The 19226-nt window shown below is 33.8% G+C and overlaps 1 protein-coding gene across 2 annotated transcripts in view; it reads right to left on the bottom strand.

The window, feature by feature from the left end:
* mgat5 (alpha-1,6-mannosylglycoprotein 6-beta-N-acetylglucosaminyltransferase) overlaps positions 1–19226 on the bottom strand; it is a 114530-nt gene that overhangs the window by 84267 nt on the left and 11037 nt on the right. Inside the window, exon 2 of one of the 2 annotated variants that reach the window (XM_087303238.1) lies at positions 6989–7532. Coding sequence is in view for 1 of the 2 variants with exons in the window: in NM_001045311.1 (NP_001038776.1) it covers positions 7103–7343 (241 nt within the window). In the remaining variant the exon portion in view is untranslated. 2 annotated transcript variants of the gene reach the window in all.

Raw genomic sequence — 19226 nt, 5'->3', positions numbered from 1 at the left:
TATCGCTTCGGCCGGGTTTAATCATTTCTGGGTGTCACCTGTCTGTCTGTCCATCTGACTTATTAGCTGCAAACGGGATGCATTAACATTAATGCATTTCCTGGAGCCTCCGAGACAGGACACAATACACTGACCAAGATTAGATTACATATAGAGAGATCTATAGACCCACATTATAAACAAAGGGCAGCTGGTTTACTGGAAAAGCAGAGCACTAAGTGGAATGCTTTGTTGTAGGTCTAGCTACAATTGCAAAAGGAAACATGTAGTCTGCTTTGTTTCAAGCCACAGCAGATTTCATCATGGATGGGATGGCGGTTGAATTTAACAAGTCAGACTGGTTCAGATCTCTGGTTGAGAGAGGAATGTATTATTACAATGAACTAAGCTTTGCTTCGGGATGTTAGCCAAAAACAGAATTATATGACAATATCCGCTTTAACATTCGCAAATTGTTTTTTGTATTGTATGCATGTATGGGGTGTGCTCCACCTAATAATCGACTAGTCAATAGTCAACCAAGGGTGCGTTTCTCAAACAACAACAGAACTCGCAGCAGAACTATGCTAGTACTATGCATCATTTGGGAAAAGAACAATGTGGTGACTAGTGTTTCCCAAAACCATAACTGTCGCAGATCCATCGTTAGTTATAATGTAAAACATCCACAATGATGCTCTAAGCGGCGTGGAGCAACAAGTTCTTCAGGAAAAAAATAAAATTCTTTGTGCAAATTTTATTGTTTTGCACACACATTTAAAAAAGTCAAATATTAGTTTTGGTAAAAACATGCACTCGCTTCCATATTATTTGAATATAAACGGCACATATAGGGCCAATGTTTTGATTATAAATATTAATAAGAAAATGCCATATTCTAAAACATAAAACCACTTAGCTAACATATTATAATCTCATATATAAATTATATACATCGTTAGGCTAATGGTGATAATTTACAGTAGGCTATTTATTAAGAAAAGAAAATAATCCTATTTGCAATTATAATAATAATAAAAAATTATAATGATAAATTATTATTATTATTATTATTATTAATTTATATTATTATTAATAATTTATTATTAACAAAAATGTATTAATAATAATAATTTATTATTATTGTTATTTTTATATTATTATTAATAATAATTTATTATTAATAATAATATTTCATAATTATTATTATTATTATTATTATTATTATTAAGTAGGATATTGTTTATTTAAAGGTTATTGTTTTCGGCATGAACCACGGTTGTGTTCAAAATGGCATAAATGTTTTTAAAGTGTACTACGATGGAAGCGTAAATGTCAATATGAAGATTGCTAAAACTGAACAGTTAAAGTACTTTGAAAGCAAATTACACCTAAGAGAGCTGACTGTACTGATTTTTTTAATCATTTCAAGTTTAAATGCTGGAACATTTCAAATAAAAAAAGCATATGGGGGATAACTGCTGTAGAGGTGTAGTTGGAAACGTACAAGTTTGTGACGCAGTTTGCAAATGTTTGTTAGAACGATGTATTTGGAAAATGCCAAATCAACTAACTAACAAAGAAACTTGCAACCTTAGTTGGCTAACGATGGTTTTCAGAAACGTAAAAGTTCTGCAGTGCAAAAAATAATTCCGTGGAGATGTACGTGCTGTCAGCGAGATTTTATTAAGCGCATCTGGCAAACTCACCTGCTAATAACACTCAAAACAAAGGTTTTTGCAGCTTGTTCAAATTCTTTGTTCTAATTTAAACTGAGCTGAAACAATGCAATTCTTGAGATGTTGAAAACTTAATTCTTTTAGGTTCAATCTACTTCATTAAATTTAAATTATTACGTTCACTCAATTCATTTTTGTTGTCTCAACACAAATCGACTGTGTAGAGTCCTGCATTTTCTACAGTAAATGTCGGAAAAATTAAAGGCAAATAATTCCATCAGAGAATATTTACTTTGTGGGTGAGTTCATTGTGCCCATATCATGATAATATTTTGACATTTTTAATTGTTGTGATTATTTGTAATTTAGATGCATTGCATTCACATTTTTTTGTATTTTTTTTAACGATTATTACAACAAAACTACAATAAAAATGAAAGTCTTCAGGCATGAAATTGATTTTAGACAGTACAACATTATAAAGTCGGTAAAATTAATATTCCTTTTGAGAGCTTTTAATTAAACTACAGTTTTAAAGAGCGTTACTAGAACAATATAATAATATTTTAACATTTTTATTTGTTTATTATCATCATCATGAATGGATACATTTTGATCATGTTTTACTTATAAAATATCTAACAATCTATTTCCAGTCAAACCACGATGGACCCTCTACTGAAGTACTTTCACACTGGATGGCATTGGCCTTGATTAGCATTATCAGCTGCAGCATTTGTTCCTGATAAAGTTACTGTGTCTACATCCTGCACGTCTGACATTTCACCAGGATTAACTCTCCTACATAAGAAACTTAACAGTCCTCTTTCTTGCATCTCAAAGCTCCAGTTTAATCTGAAACAGAGTTATCTGGATTACAAAATCCTCAATTTTCAGCTACACAAACATATTTATACATAAATCATCTAATCATTGGCATATTATTCAATATTATTGTGGTAAATAATTTAAAAACACCTCCACAAAAGTAAATTGACTGAATGATTGGCTAAAAAATTTAATAAAAATCTACATGTCAAAAAATTACATGGCTAAATGACTTTATATTACTTAATAGAAATCATGTATTTTGACAACATTAAGCTTTATTGCATTAAGACTAATTAAAAAGATTTTTTTTACATTTTGTAAACCCACGCTGGTATCAGAATAATTTATTTATTTACTTATTTATTTGGTTACTTAGTTTAGTTATTTATTTAATTTTTTAGTTTAATTTTTTTATTTTGTTATTTATTTAGTTATTTATTTGGTTATTTATTTATTTATTTATTTGGTTACTTAGTTTAGTTATTTATTTAATTATTTAGTTAAATTTATTTATTTCGTTATTTATTTAGTTACTTGTTTGGTTATTTATTTATTTATTTATTTATTTATTTGGTTACTTAGTTTAGTTATTTATTTAATTTTTTAGTTTAATTTTTTTATTTTGTTATTTATTTAGTTATTTATTTGGTTATTTATTTATTTATTTATTTGGTTACTTAGTTTAGTTATTTATTTAATTATTTAGTTAAATTTATTTATTTCGTTATTTATTTAGTTACTTGTTTGGTTATTTATTTATTTATTTATTTATTTGGTTAGCTTATTTATTTAATTGTTTAGTTTAGTTAGTCATTTAGTTATTTATTTGGTTGTTTATTTATTTAGTTATTTAGTTTAGTTAGTCATTTAGTTATTTATTCGGTTATTTATTTACTTAATAATTTAGTTTAGTTATTTATTTTGGTTATTTATTTAGTTATTTATTTTGTTATTTGTTTATTTAATTATTTAGTTTAGTTATTTATTTGGTTACTTTTTAGGTTATTTATTTATTTGGTTATTTATTTGGTTACTTGGTTACTTGGTTTAGTTATTTATTCAATTATTTATTTTAGTTATTTATTAAATCATTTATTTAGTTATTTGTTTATTTACTTATTTATTTAGTTAGCTAGTTTAGTTATTTATTTGGGTTTTTATTGTTTTAGTTGGTTAAGTTAGTTAAGTTAGTTAAAGATCTGATACAATCCCATGGTCAAAATACAATCACATTACTTCCAAACAACTAGCCCTTGACAATCTCAGACCCAATAAACCCAACAAAGTGCTCCTTCACCTGAAAAATAAGTTGTTAGCGCTAAAAAAGGTGGACGCTCCATTTGAAAAAAAAAAGCTGTGTTTTGTGTGAGTCTTCTTTGCTTGCGGATCGATAGTCATCTGTGAGCCGTAATGAGGCCTCCTGCCCAATGGAGCGGCTCTATTAGCGGCATGAATAAGTTATCGACGGATGTACCGGGAGAAAGGCTAAAACAGACACTGCTGCAGCTTTTCTTCCTAGTCTTTAAACATTGCCTGTTATGGATGAGGCTGAACACAAACGTGACTTCCGCGTGTCATCACCTCTCAGCTGCAGCCTAGGGCCGTCGTGGGAGCTAAATATAGATTAAAACACGCAGTGGAAAAAAAAAAGGAGGTGAGATATGACAAGTCGTAGTGCTGCAACCTTGTCGATTTATGCAGCTGATATAAAAAAAAAAAAAAACCACTTCAAACGGACTGCTGGATGCAAATGGCGCATCTGCAATGTTCCAATCTCCTGCAGTCTCTGGGATTCCTGCAGCTTTTCTTCAAGGCTTTTTTTAATGCCCCATATCAACTTTACATGAAGGCTGGAAGTTGTCTAGAACTTTTACATGCAGTTTTTGAAAATGGCTTAGTGACGATGACACATTCTGCAGCTACTTTTTAATCTCTTGTGGTTGCAACTTGCACACTATATGAAAGTGACTTTGTTGTTTGTGACTAACGAAGATTTAATCACTCTCAAACCAAAAGAAAAAAAAAATGACAGCATTATTTTGATTATTTGGTGGCTGCAACTGTATGATTGCAGTTCTCACACTTGACAACAATGAATTCATTGTTTTGATTTTTACATTCTCAAATAAATAATAAAAACAAATATGTTAAAGTTACGTTAAGATAATCATTTCACAATTTTACGGATTTAGTGATCTTCATTCTTATATTCAATAAAACTATTTATTAGTTACAAAAACAATGAAGTTTCGAAATAAAAAAAACGTTAAATATGAACAATAACTGACATTTTGTGGTCGACTGACAATCGTTACTTTAAGAATAAACCATTTTTAGAAAATGCGTTTTCTACATTAAATGATCGCAACTACTGGAAAAGATCTGACATTCCCAAAAAAAAAATAAATAAATAAAAAATAAAAAATAAAACGTTAACTTTAAAACTATGTCAAAATTCTGTAATTTTTACACAAAGTATTATTATTCATACAAATCGTGTAACAAAAAAGTGAAACACAAATAATGCAACTATAACATTGTGGTCGATCGAAAATCATTACTTTAAGATTGGACCATTTTTGGATCATTTTGTATGCAAATGGCATTTCTTATGCTAGATGATTGCAACTGACGGCAAAGATCAACGACATTCCCAAATTTAAAAAAAGCAAACATTAACTTTAAAACTATGCTACAAAGTTTTGTAATCTTTACACAAAAGATTATTATTTACACAAATCATGAAGAATTAATCATTTTGAACCTTTTTGCAGATATTGCAATTGCAATTCTCACACTAGAAAAACGTGGCTCCATTGTTTGTGACAAACGACAATTTTTTTTATCACTCTCAAACCAAAAAATTTAAAATAAAAGAGACATAGCTGGTATGTTAAACTATTTGGATTAAAATGTGCAGTGTTAGATTTGGAACAAGCCAAGACTAATCATTTTGTAGTTATTGCGATTGCACTAGACAAATGTGACCTCGCAAAGATTTTTACATTCACAAACAGACATTTAAAGAAATGTAGATAACGCGACAACAACTAGAAAACAATGTAATCAAATTTTAAAGTTACATAAATGGATAATTTCACTGTTTTGAATATATTACGATCTTGCTTTTGCACTTCTTATTTGACAAAACTGCATTTATTAGTTAGTTGGTTAGATAATTAGTAACAAAGATGTTTTAATATTTAAAAATAAAAACAAGTAATATGAAGTGTAACTATGTGATGTTGTGTTCGATTGACAATCGATAAAAAAAGAGAGTTTTAAAAAAACTATATAAAAAATTTTTTTTTTAAATTGCATATTTTCACGAATGCATTTTTTACATTATCAAGTCGCAACTGATGACAAAGTTCTTCGACATAACCCTTGGTTCGACATCAACCAGGAAAACAAATGTTAACGCTGAAACTGCGAGACATGTACATAACTTTCACACCAATTATAAAGTCAAGATTGATTCACTTTGAACCAATTTGCAGATATTGTGCTAAAGGATTGACAATAAATAACAGCAACTGACACTGAAGATGTTCTTAAACATTAAATATTAAATATTAATAATGAGACGTCAACTACAACTGTGTGTTTAAAGTGGACATGTTTACAATCTTTCTGCAAACACTGCGATCTTAATATTACATTTCTCAGTTTGCCATGCTGGAGGACTTGTACACAGCAGGGACGTAAAACTATACACATACTTTCACACAGAAATTTGTCCCAAATAAAAAAAATAAAAAAAACATTAACTTTAAAACAATGCAACAAACTTATGGGATCTTTACACAGCATTATTATTTACATAAGGTGTACAAAAAAAAAAAATTTATAAAAATTAAAAATACAAATAATGTGACTATAACATTATGTGGTTAATCGACAATCGTTACTTTATAAATGGACCATTGTTGGCTTATTTTGTATGTAATTGCATTTATTTACGTTAGATGATCGCAACTGATGGCAAAGATCTTTGACATTCCCATATAAAAAAACGAAAGCGTTAACTTTAAAACTTTGTGAAAACGTATGTAATCTTTACACAAATTATTATTTGCACAAAGTGTGAAAAAAAAAAAACTTAAATACAAATAATGTGACCATAACATTTTGTGGTAAATTGACAATCGATACTTTAAGAATCGACCATTGTTAGATCAATTTGTTTGTAATTGCATTTCTTACGTCAGATGATTGCAAAAACAGTACATTTTTTAAAAACAAACATTAACTTTTAAACTATGCAACACATTTATGTAACCTTTAAACAAACTATTATTATCAAAAATTGTGTTAAAAAACAACAACAAAAAACTGAAATACGAATAATGTGTTTGAACCAATTTGCAGATATTGTGCTAAAGGAAAGTCTGAAGATGTTCTTAAACAAATATTAATAATGAGACGTCAACTACAGCTGTGTGGTTAAAGTTGACATGTTTACAATCTTTCTGCAAACACTGCAATCTTAATATTACATTTCTCAGTTCGCCATGCTGGAGGACTTGTCCACGGCAGGAAAGTAAAACTATACACATACATACTTCCACACAGCAATTTTTCAACAAACAAATTGCAATTTAAAGACTTACCATATGCTGTCATGGTGCCTACGTAGGGTCCATCCATCACGCTTTGGTTCTCCTCTGCAAGGGCTTTAATGTATCGCTTGCTAAGGTCCAGTATCTGCATTCGTAGCTGCGCGCTGCTTTCATGCGTCGCCCTCTGCTGGATGGTGAAATGAAGCAGCATCATCCCCCAAATGAAGCCGAAACTCACGAGGAAGAAACCCAACTTTTGGGAAGACAACTTCCACAAGTACACGGAGCCCATGGTGAGACAGTTTGTTGGTGTGAGTGTGTGGAGTGTGTGTCTGGGCAACTCAAGACGAGTTCAGCCTCATTGTGTTTTGAGGGTGTGGTCTTTACGCGCTCTTTTCTTCACTGTAGTCCATTCCTTTTAGCGTGAGATGTCAATCAAACAAGAGACATGCCCACCAGAAGCTCCATTACAGTGAAGACACTAGAAAGAACAAGAAAGGTCAGAGTTAGGATACAAGCACTCACCAAACTAATAAACCTAAAATGTCTGATCAAATGAAAACTGTCTAAAAACATAAACTACTTCTCAAAAGGTTCTAGTTAATCACACAAACAAAATAACCCTAATAACCACTTAAATGACCCTTACAAGTAAACAGCCTCAAGGACCTAGATATGTGCCAAATAGCCACCCAACAACTATTAGAAATCGCCTAAATGACCCTTGCAACCAACTCAATTGACCATAACCATATACCATTACTATCCAAAAGTCTCAAATGGCTACACAAAAATGCCCTAAGAGACACCCCAAAAAAGGGCCTAGTAACCACCAAAAAGATCCAAGAAATGACCTTTACCTAGCAACCACTCAAATGACACCAAAAAAATAACCAAATAACATCCACCCAGGTGACCCTGGTCACAACTTAAATTCCTAACAGCCACCCTAAAAAACACTCAAGTGACCTTAACTAGTAACCACCTAAAAATGTCCTGGATATGAGCCTGGTAGTAACCACCTTTAAGGTCCTAGATAGGTGCCTTGTTACTGCCCAACATAGATTAAAAATTACCCAAAGAACCCTCACAACCAACTCAAGTGACCATAACCAATAACCTCCCAAAAGGTCCAATATATGACATTAGTTACTACGCAAAAGTTTCAAATGGCTACCAAAAAAAAAGCCTAAGAGATACCACAAAAAAGGGCCAAGCAACCTTTAAAAATATTCAAGAAATGACCCAGAAGACCAAGTTAACACTTGCCTACTGTAGCAACCACTCAAATGACAAAATAAATTAACCAAATAACATTTACCAAACTGACCCTGGTAACTTAAATTCCTTACAACCACCCTAAAAAACAAACATGAACCACTTGGTGACCCTGACAACCACTCAAGTGACACTAACTAGTAACCACCCAAAAATGTCTTGGACGTGATCCTTGTAGTAAACACCCTTACGGTCCTTGATTGGTGGCTTGTAACCACCCAGCAGAGATTAAAAATTACCCAAAATTACGCTTGCAGGCAACTTAAGTGAAGTGACCATAACCAATAACCTCAAAAGACATGATAATAGTTACTACACAAGTCTTGAATGACTACCCCAAAAGACCATAAGAGATCCCCAAAAAAGGCCCTGGCAACCTTCAAAACGATCCTAGAAATGACAGATAACAAAGCTAGCACTCACCTATTGACCCAGATAACCAAGCTAGCACTCACCTATTGACCCAGATAACCAAGCTACTCGAATGACAAAAAAAAAATGTAACCCAATAACATCCACCCAGGTGACACTAATAATAACCTAAATTCCCAACAAACACCATACTAAAAAAAAAAAAAAAAAAATTGGCCACATGAAGACAACCACTCAAGTGACCCTAACTAGTAACCACCCAATAATGTTCTTGATTTGACCCCCTTGCTAGCAACCATCCAAATGACAAAAAAAAAGATAAAAACAACTACAAACTGACCCTGAAAACCACCTAAACACAATACATGCCATCATCACAAAAAAGCATAACACCCAAGCCAGTGACCCTAGCAACCAAATCCTCAAGTCCAAAAAACTGATTATTGATCTTAAATGACCTTAGCAACCACTCACCCTGCTAAAAAAAAACAGCTTAAACCAGCCTTAGTTGGTTGGCCAGCCTGGTTTTAGAGGAGTTTTGGCCACTTCCATTCTGGTTGCCAGCCATTTCCAGGCTGGTCTTAGATGGTCAGGCTGGAAAATGACCTGCTGAAACCAGCTTTACCAGCCTGGTTTAGGCTGGACATAGCTGGTTTTGGCTGGGCTCCCAGCCTGGCTAGGCTGATCAAGCTGGTTTTAGCTGGTCATCTCCCAGCCTGACCAGCTATGACCAGGCTGGAAATGGCTGGAAACCACCCTGGAAGTGGCCAAAACCCCTCTAAAACCAGCCTTGTTGACCAGCTAAAACCAGCCAACCAACCTAGGCTGGTTTAAGTTGTTTTTTGCAGTAGGGCAGGCAGTTACCCTAACTTGTATGCCACCTAATTGTCTTTAATATGACCCTGGTAACCACTTAAAATGACCCAGAAATCGCTCAATTCACCATGGAACAAACTAACAGTGACCAAATCACTGACGTAACCCTAAACCCACCCAAAACACCCTTGTAATGTTGGTGGTTACTAGGGTGTTTTCGTGGTTTTAGGGATACTTCACTAACAACTGTCCACCAGACACTAGCAACAACACAGATGTTCCTATCAACCATCCACAAGACCCCTTAAATTGCCTAAATGACCCTAGCAACCATTAACGCACATATCTTTAGTGGCTCTGCAGCAAAGCATGCAAATGATCCTGTTCGACCTGTGCTGCAAGGCAACCCCACAGCTGTGACATCATAATGGATAACCACAGATCCAGGGTCATAGTACGGTCTCTTGTATTTCACATTGTTATGGGATTAAACAAAGATCAACGGATGTAACAGACCAATGTGGTGGCACTTCAATGAGACCAAAGGCAAGGATGGAAATGTTAAAAGCGAACCTGGACTGATATGATTTAGAATGAAAGACAAATAGCTGTTTTACATGAATGCAAACAGAGCTTGTTTGCATTGGGGCAGAGATTTAAATACAGTCAGCGAAAAGGTTTGCCACTAAAATCATATGGGCACAAAGGCTAAATACACACAAACTGTTGACATTCTGATGCGGTTGAAACCTTGATGACCGTTTAATCCTGTGCTTCCAGTTATAGAAACGTTGCCCAATCTCTTCATTGTACTTGGTGAACTTTGATATTTACCATGTTGTATAATGAACAAAGTTAAAGCAACACACCAATAAAAAGGCGAGGAGTAAAGCAGTTCTTTACAACCCTATCAAATGTGTAACACACACACACACACCCTTGAGTTAAAGTGACAACAGAAAAGTTACAGCCTGAATAAATAGTTGTTGCAGGTGATATTATAGCAGGAATAAATGTCAGTGTTTCTTTCGATCACAATAACACTTCAGCTTCTACTATTGGACGGCTTTTATGGTTGACGTTTTTAAATGCGGACTGGACGGAGAAAAACAAAACGAAGACTGACAGCCAAGCAACATAAAACAGACATTAGTTGAAAATAATGTCATGTAAATGGTATCTAAACAGTTAATCCAATAAAGGCATTCAACAATTTACGATTAGCAATTTAATTAATCTTTTAAAATGAAAACAATAAGAATGAAAGCTATTAAACTATTAACTGTTACTTTGTGCAAAATGTTGAGCTGTGTTTAATTTGTCACTGTATAATAAACAAAATTTAACCTTAGTTTTGGTGAAGATCACAATTCTTTCTTCAGCGTTTTAATTTCAACAGATTTTAAGAAATTTAAATCTCAAGTGTTTTAATGCAAAATGTGTTTAATTTAATGCAAGCCGCAGTCGCCACTGGCTTGCATGGTTCGGGATCTGTAGAGCTGCGCATCGATGGATTACTCTATGTTTGAACTCTCAGTAGTGAATAGTAAACCACGCTGAACAGAGCTTAACTAAACTGAAGTTAAACACTGAAAACTAACCTACACCATTTCAATTTATTATGCTCTTCTATGTAAAGCTGATTTGACACAATCTACATTGTAAAAGATTCTAAAGAAATAAAGGTGAATTTAAACGATTAATGGTATAAATCACTCATTTTTATCTGTATTCCACATTTTTTCAACCACATTTTCTATATTTTAGAAATTAGTAGCATTTAGTAGCATCTTAAAAGTGTGATATTTTCTCAAACCATACAAATTTGTACACCGTAAAAAATAAAAAGTGGAGTAGAATTTTACAAATAACTTCAACCACTGAAGCCTGATAAACGTAAAATTTCTTTGCAGCCTGTTGCTTTAAAAAGTGTATTTTAACTTTTTATTTTTACAGTGGTAACCGCTTACGTAAATAAATCAAAATTCAAAGTCTCCTCAAATGAATTTTTTACTTTCATTTAACAAACTGTTCCAAACATGCAGTCACATAATTTTTATGAGTAAATTCAACTCAAAATTAAAAATATGTCCACCACTCAGCGCAATAGCCTAGTGGTTAGCGAATCGACATAAGGTGCAGTAGCACGTTGAAGCATCCTGCGTTCAAATCCCAGCTTGAGGATATATATATATATATATATATATATATATATATATATATATATAGGGAAATATATATGTCCACCTAAATTACATTTTTAATCTGAGTTAAAAATTTGTATGTTGGATTTTTTACAGTGTAAAGACTTTTATGGTTACATACATTTTTGACATTCTACCATCCTAATTCTGTCAAATATATTCAAAAAGTCACTTAAAAAAAGTGACCTCAAATATCATTTTCCCTTTGTCTTTATTATCAGATTATGGCAAGAAGATGGTAAGCTAAAACCTTGGCAGTGCCAGTGGTGTAATGGTTAGTGTGTCGACACATACACTCCGGCGCTCCCAGCGACCTGAGTTCGAATCCGCCTCGTGGTCCTATGCCGATCCTTCCCATCTCTTTGCTCCCCCATGCTTTCCTGTCAATTCTCTTTACTGTCCTATCGAATAAAGGAGAAAACCCCCTAAAAAAGTAGTTATATAAAAAATATATTGCCCAATAAATCAAACAGTTATTGTTAATCGCCACAAAAAGTATATGCAAGTGACCCGAACTAGTAACCACCCAAACATCTTCTTGATTTGACCCCCTGGTAGCAACCGTTCAAAAGGAAACTACGAAAATATATCACACCTTTTTGTCTTTAACAATAAACATTTGCATAGACGTTTTAGACAATGTTTAGCATCCCAGTTCCATCAAATCTATTTAAAAGTTCAAAATAATAATAATAAATAATAAAATGAGGCAAATTTGTCTGTCAAATAAAGTGATATTTGAGGTCACTTTTTGTCTTCATTATCAGTTTATGGCAAGAAGATTTTAAGCTAAAAACCAAGGTCCTCGGTTAATCTCAAAATTAGGGCTGATCTGTCGGCACCAGTGGTGTAGTGGTTAGTGCGTCGACACATGCACTCCGGTGCTCGCAGCAACCCAGGTTCGATACCAACTCGCAGCCCTATGCTGATCCTTTTCCCTCTCTTTGCTCCCCCATGATTGGTTATTCAGTAACAAATTAGAGCATGAGATTGAGAGTGACGTAGCAAGCTTTTCATTGTAAAAATTTGTTAATTACAAAAAAAAAAAAAAAAAAACTTAAAAAAATATAAATTTTATAGCTAACATATCTGAAATTGTACCAAGACCAAGATGGCGAAGAATACCACGACAAAGAAGATGACAATGAAGACGATGTACCTAGCTGTTGCTTATTGGACGACTTGGTCGTTAGCTAAGCTCATAAAACCAGGACTGTTCTGTCAACTCCAGTGGTGTAGTGGTTAGTGCGTCAACACATGCACTCGCAGCGACCAGAGTTCAATTCCACCTCGCGTCCTATGCCGATCCCACCCCTCTCTTTGCTCCCCCATGCTTTCCTGTCAATTCTCTTTACTGTCTTATCAAATAAAAGGTGAAAACCCCTAAAAAATAATAATTATATAAATAAAAAAATTGCTCAAATGTATCGAACAGATATTATTATTATTGCCATAAAAGTATATGCAATAACGATAATAACAGAAAGGTGCGATGAATTTAATATATATTTATCTAGCAATCATTTGTGTTGAATGCATAGGGTGTTTAACTAAATTTGACCAATCACATTGGGTCCTACAATCATTATAGCCACCTTTAAAATGTTTGCACCTTGACAGAATATTTTTGGTTAGATTTATTTACCAAACAGAGGTTAAAAAAATGACCAAAATCACCCAACCAACCAACTCAAGTGACCATAGCTAATAACCTCAAAGATATTAGTTACTACACAAAAGTTTCAAATGATAACGTTGGGGGTCAGTGGCCTGATTCAGTATGTAAAAGCTCAGAGAGAGCAGAAGAAAGCGCTCTGATTGGTTATTCAGTAACAAATCAGAGCATGAGATTAAAAGTGACATACCAAGCTTTTTACTGTAAAAATGTTAATTACAAAAAGGAACTTAAAAAATATATAAATTTATAATAGCAAACATCTCTGAAATTGTCCAAGATGACCAAGATGATGGCGAAGAATACCACGACAAAGAAGATGACAATAAAGACGATGTACCTTGCTGTTGCCTATTGGACAACACTTGCTTTGCCTTACCTAACCTCGTTGATCGGGGTTATCACCTCCCAGTAGCTCAAGCGTAGGTGACTCACCTCTCACGCCAGAGACCCGGGTTCGATCCCCGACTCTGACAGCGAAGAAGACCAAGCAGATGACCACGAAGATGAAGACCTAGCAGATGACCAAGATGAAGACAAAGACGATGAAGACCATAAAGACCAACATGAGGTTGACGACGAAGACTAGAACCAAGATGACATTCAAGACGAAGATGACGATGACCATAAGCACGAAGAAGATGACGACAACGACGACCAAAAGGACAAAAATGAAAACCATAAAGACCAAGATGATCACAAAGACTAGTACCAAGACGAAAATGACGACGACAAAAGACCAAGATGAAGAAACTAACGAATACGACCATAAGGACAAAGTTCAAGATGAAGAAGATGTCGACGAAGACCAAAGACCAAGAAGAAGTTGACGACGACCATAAGGACGAAGAAGATGACAACGTCGACCATAAGGACTAAGACCAAGATGAAGACCATAAAGACCAAGAAGATGAAGTCTACAACTAATATGATGTCAAAGACGAAGAAGCTGATGACGATGACAACCATAAGGATGAAGAATATGACGACGAAGACTAGAGACCAGATGACGTTCAAGATGAAGAAAACGACAATCATAAAGACAAAGAAAAACAAAATGACGTCTAAGACGAAGAAGCTGAAGACCAAGACGACATTCAAGACAAAGAAGATGACCCATAAAGACCAAGAAGATGAAGACTAGAACCAAGATAAAAAAAAAGCTGACAACCACGACCATAAGGACAAAGACCAAGATGATCTTCAAGATGAAGAAGATGTCGACGGAGACCATAAAGACCAAGAAGATGACAACGTCGACCATAAGGACGAAGACCAAGATGAAGACCATAAAGACCAAGAAAATGAAGACTACAACTAATATGATGTCAAAGATGAAGAAGCTGACGATGATGACAACCATAAGGATGAAGAATATGACGACGAAGTCTAGAAACCAGATGACGTTCAAGATGAAGAAAATGACAACGACAATCATAAAGGACAAAGAAGAACAAAATGACGTCCAAGACGAAGAAGCTGACGACAGATGAAGAAGAAGATGACCCATAGACCAAGAAGATGAAGACTAGAACCAAGATTAAAAAAAAGCTGACGACCATGACCATAAGGACGAAGAGCAAGATGATGTTCAAGACGAAGAATGATGACGATGACCCATAAAGACTAAGAAGAAGATGACTATGAAGACTAGAACCAAGATGACGTTCAAGATGAAGAAGGTGAAGACGACGACCATAAGGATGAAGATGACAACGACCATAAGGACAAAGATGAAAACCATAAAGACCAAGAAGATGACCACGAAGACTAGAACCAAGATGATGTCAAGATGAAGACGACAATAAGGACAAAGAAGACCAAGACTAAGACAAAAAACCAGACAAAGAAGACCAACATGATGAAAAAGATTACAACAATAAAGGACAAAGATGATGGCGAAGAATACCAAGACACAGAGATGATGATGAAGACAAAAACCATGACCAAGAAGATGACAACGAAAACGAAGACCAAGATGACGTCCTAGATGATGACAAAGATGAAGAAGATAAAGACAACAATAAGGACAAAAAAAGACCAAGACTAAGACAAAAACCCAAACAACATGATGAAAAAGATTACAACAATAAAAGGACAAAGATGATGGCGAAGAATACCAAGACACAGAGATGATGATGATGATGATGATGATGATGAAGACAAAAACCATGACCAAGAAGATGAAAACGAAGACCAAGAGATCAAGATGACGTCCTAGATGATGACAAAGATGACCATGACCATAATAAGAAGATAAAGACCAAGATGATGTCGAAGAATACCAATATGATGACAATAAGACATTGAGAACGAGAATGCTCGGAATAGTTATCGAATTCTGGTAGCTCCAATGTTAAGAACTGTTGGAAAGTTTGCACCCCACACACAATCTTCATTCTAAAGCCAGAAGAACTTAAAAATCAATTATTCACAAGCGCGAGTGTCTAATGAAAGACAAAAAGGAAAAGGGCTGTTTTTGATCATAATGCACTCATAAAATCCATTAAAAAGAGAAAGACTTTGAAGTTTATCTTTCAATGCTAGAAAGGACTGTATAGCAGAGAAACCTCTTTAACAAGTATTCACACAGATATGCGCAGGTTTATGTTCATTCTTTGCCAAAATAAACAAGTTTGACGCACCCAAAACGTACCACACACACAAGCTACAAAATATCAGTTAATAAATACAGTCTTCAATATGCATCACACACATGCATACACAGAAAACAAAAACCTGCCCTGTACAGCTGACACATGTAGTGGTAAACCAGAATCCTTTCACATTTAGCACACAGCAACAAAGAGCTAAAAAAGAATTGCCACAGGACCACAAAGAAAACAGGTCAAGACCTATTTTTCCATTAGGTTAAGAATACCAGATACTGGCATTTAGCAGGGGTATATCTACAACCCCTGGGGTCAAAACACATACTCAACACACAAAATAGCCCACTCATGTATCATAACTTATAGTTATCGAACAAAGACTATAGTGTTTCAGAAATATGATACGATACATCGTTTTCGGCGAAAATGTTCAATAAGAAAGGTACACACCCGTTTTTCAGTATTAAGAGTGGCTAGAACAATAGTTACTATAGTCTTGCATAGTACGTTTTACAAAATAGCGAACAAGAAAAAAAGTTTTATTTAAAAAAAAAAAAAAAACTTGCATGTTATTTTGAACTTAAATCGCATGTTCAAGAACACTAAAAAGTAATTATTTAAAAAAAAACTGTTGCAAATAACTTATATGGGCTCAATTTAAACAAATTAAATTTCAACTAAATTTGTTTGTTTAAATTTTACCCAAATAAATTGCTTGTAACCACTTACCTTAAAAAAAAATTGTAAACCCAATTAATCTTTTTGTCAGTGTATTACAATAATGTTAACAAAAATTTAAAGAGGATGAGTTTAATGGTGAAAAACTAATTTAGGGTGATTTTTTAATTATGACTTGCTAAAACTGCAAAAGAATCATTTACTTTTCAGAACAGGTGAACCAATATGAATTGCGTTTAATTTAAAGTACAAAATAAGACAAAAATAAAAGTTTTTTTTGTTCTATATCTACCGACTTTTCCCTATATACCATCTACCAACTTTACCCCATCTACCGACTTTACCCCATCTACCGACTTTTCCCCATCTACCATCTACAGACCTTTTTTTCCCCATCTACCATCTACTGACTTTTCCACCTACTTTTTTTAATCTACCATCTATCAACTTTTCCCTATCTACGGTCTACTGACTTTTCTTTTCTTATCCAACTGACTTTTCTTGTCTACTGACTTTCCTTAATCTACCAACCTTTCCTATCTACCACCTACCGACTTTCTTTATCTACTGACTTTCCTCTTATCTACCGACTTTTATTGAATCTACCGACTTTTTTCATCTAACGACTTACTCCTTATCTACCAGCTACTGACTTTTCCCCTATAAGCTAGTTTGCTATTCTCCCTGAATGAATGAATGAATTAATTAATGTTTTAAAGGGAAAAAAAGTGTAAATTTAAATGTAAAAGTTTAAAAATAAACAAGTCATAAAAATCAGACTTCAAAAAAAGTGTAAATTGAAATGTAAAAGTTTAAAAAAAATAAACAAGTCATAAAAATCAGACTTCAGATTTTGTTTGACATGTCATCTTTTGACAAAAACATAAAAAATAAAAGTTGCTACCCAACATTCTCTCAGATGCAGCAATCTTTTATTTCAAGTTCACACCAGAAATAGACTGATATGATCAATTTTATCTTAATTATTTTTAAGCCATATCACCGAACCCTGAATCACGCGTGCATATCAACATGGTAACATCCTTTATTTGCAAAATAAACACCCTGGACGCACCCAAAACCTCCCACACCCACACACACAGACTCAGCAAAAAAATCAATTGTTAATAAACCCATACTTCAATACGAATCACACCCTCACAGAGAAAACATAAAAAACCTGCTCACACAACAAATAAAAGGCTGAGTTCCACACAATCGATTTGTGTTGAGACAACATGAAGGAATCGAGTTACCTTAATCGTTTTTACAAATTTAAGTGGATTGAACATAAAAACGATTAAGTTGTCCCAAGGAAATCTCAACAAAAGTGTTGCTTCAGCTCATTGTAAAAAAGTAGTTTGAACAAACAGCTAATTTTTTGGAGTGTAGTAAAAATGCTGGGGTCCAAACAAATCATGTGGTCTCAACACAAATCAACTAAATTAAATAAATCTTTTTTTCCTTTTTTTTTTTTTTTACAAATGTAAGTGTATTGAACATAAAACTTGTCCCAAATAAGTGGTCCCAAAAACTCAAGAATTGAGACATTTCAGCTGTCGTTTCAGAACAAACAACAAACGTCATGTTTCGAGTGCAGTATGGTTGACGTTTGTAATGGAAAACCAGAACATTTTCATAGTAAACAGCAACAAAGAGCAAAACAAAAACAGTCACAGGATCACAAAGAAAACAGGTCATGACCCATTTTTTCTTTTTTAAGTCTGATACTTACAATACATAAAGCAAGTTTAGATACAATCCCTTTGGGAATATATATATAGCCAACTCACTTTTAGGTTTTACTTTTATGCTTCCCTTTTAAGTATAAACAATAAATAAACTTATGTTTAGTTTTATTCGAGTTTAATCAAATGTAATGATGCACAAGGACACTAACAAGAAACTTTTCAGAACCTATAAATCCAGTCAAAGCAGTAGAATTAGGCTAATAATGTTGCAATGAAACAAAATATTAATAAACATTGATCTCTCAAGTGGTCAACCATAGATTTGGCCTAATACCACTTCAGAAAGTGTGGAATTTCCCGCAAACAATTGTTTTCTCCTGCAACCAACACATACCACCCACACTCATCCATCAAATTGTGCCTGTGGGCTCCCACGGTACTCCCATGGGTATGCAGGTCTCTATTTGACATTTTGTTTGCCGTATTTTGTTCCTAATCCACAGACATTGTTTTAATATAACTGAATCCTGTTGAAAAAAACAAGTTGTTGCTTCAGTTTCAATTTATGTAATCTTTAATCTTCTATGTTAAGCTTTTTTTTCCACATATACATTGTAAAAGTACTATAGAAATAATACTGACTCAAATTTAATAGTTATTTAAAAAACGTGAGCGAACTAGTTAATCTTGCTAAAGATAAACGCAAAAGGTGTTCAATCACTTGTTGAAAGTTCACTTTTTATCCGTTTGGCTCTGTATTTACTTGTTTATACATTACTACTAACTCATATCAATAAAACGATTAAATGAGTTTATACTAACAACAAAGCACTGATTGCATAAATCTAC

This window comes from Danio rerio, chromosome 22 (assembly GCF_052040795.2).
Source record: "Danio rerio strain M-AB ecotype USA chromosome 22, GRCz13ab, whole genome shotgun sequence".
Lineage (NCBI taxonomy): Eukaryota > Metazoa > Chordata > Actinopteri > Cypriniformes > Danionidae > Danio > Danio rerio.
The sequence above is the reverse complement of the archived record's forward strand: the minus strand, read 5'-3'. Positions and strand labels throughout refer to the sequence as shown.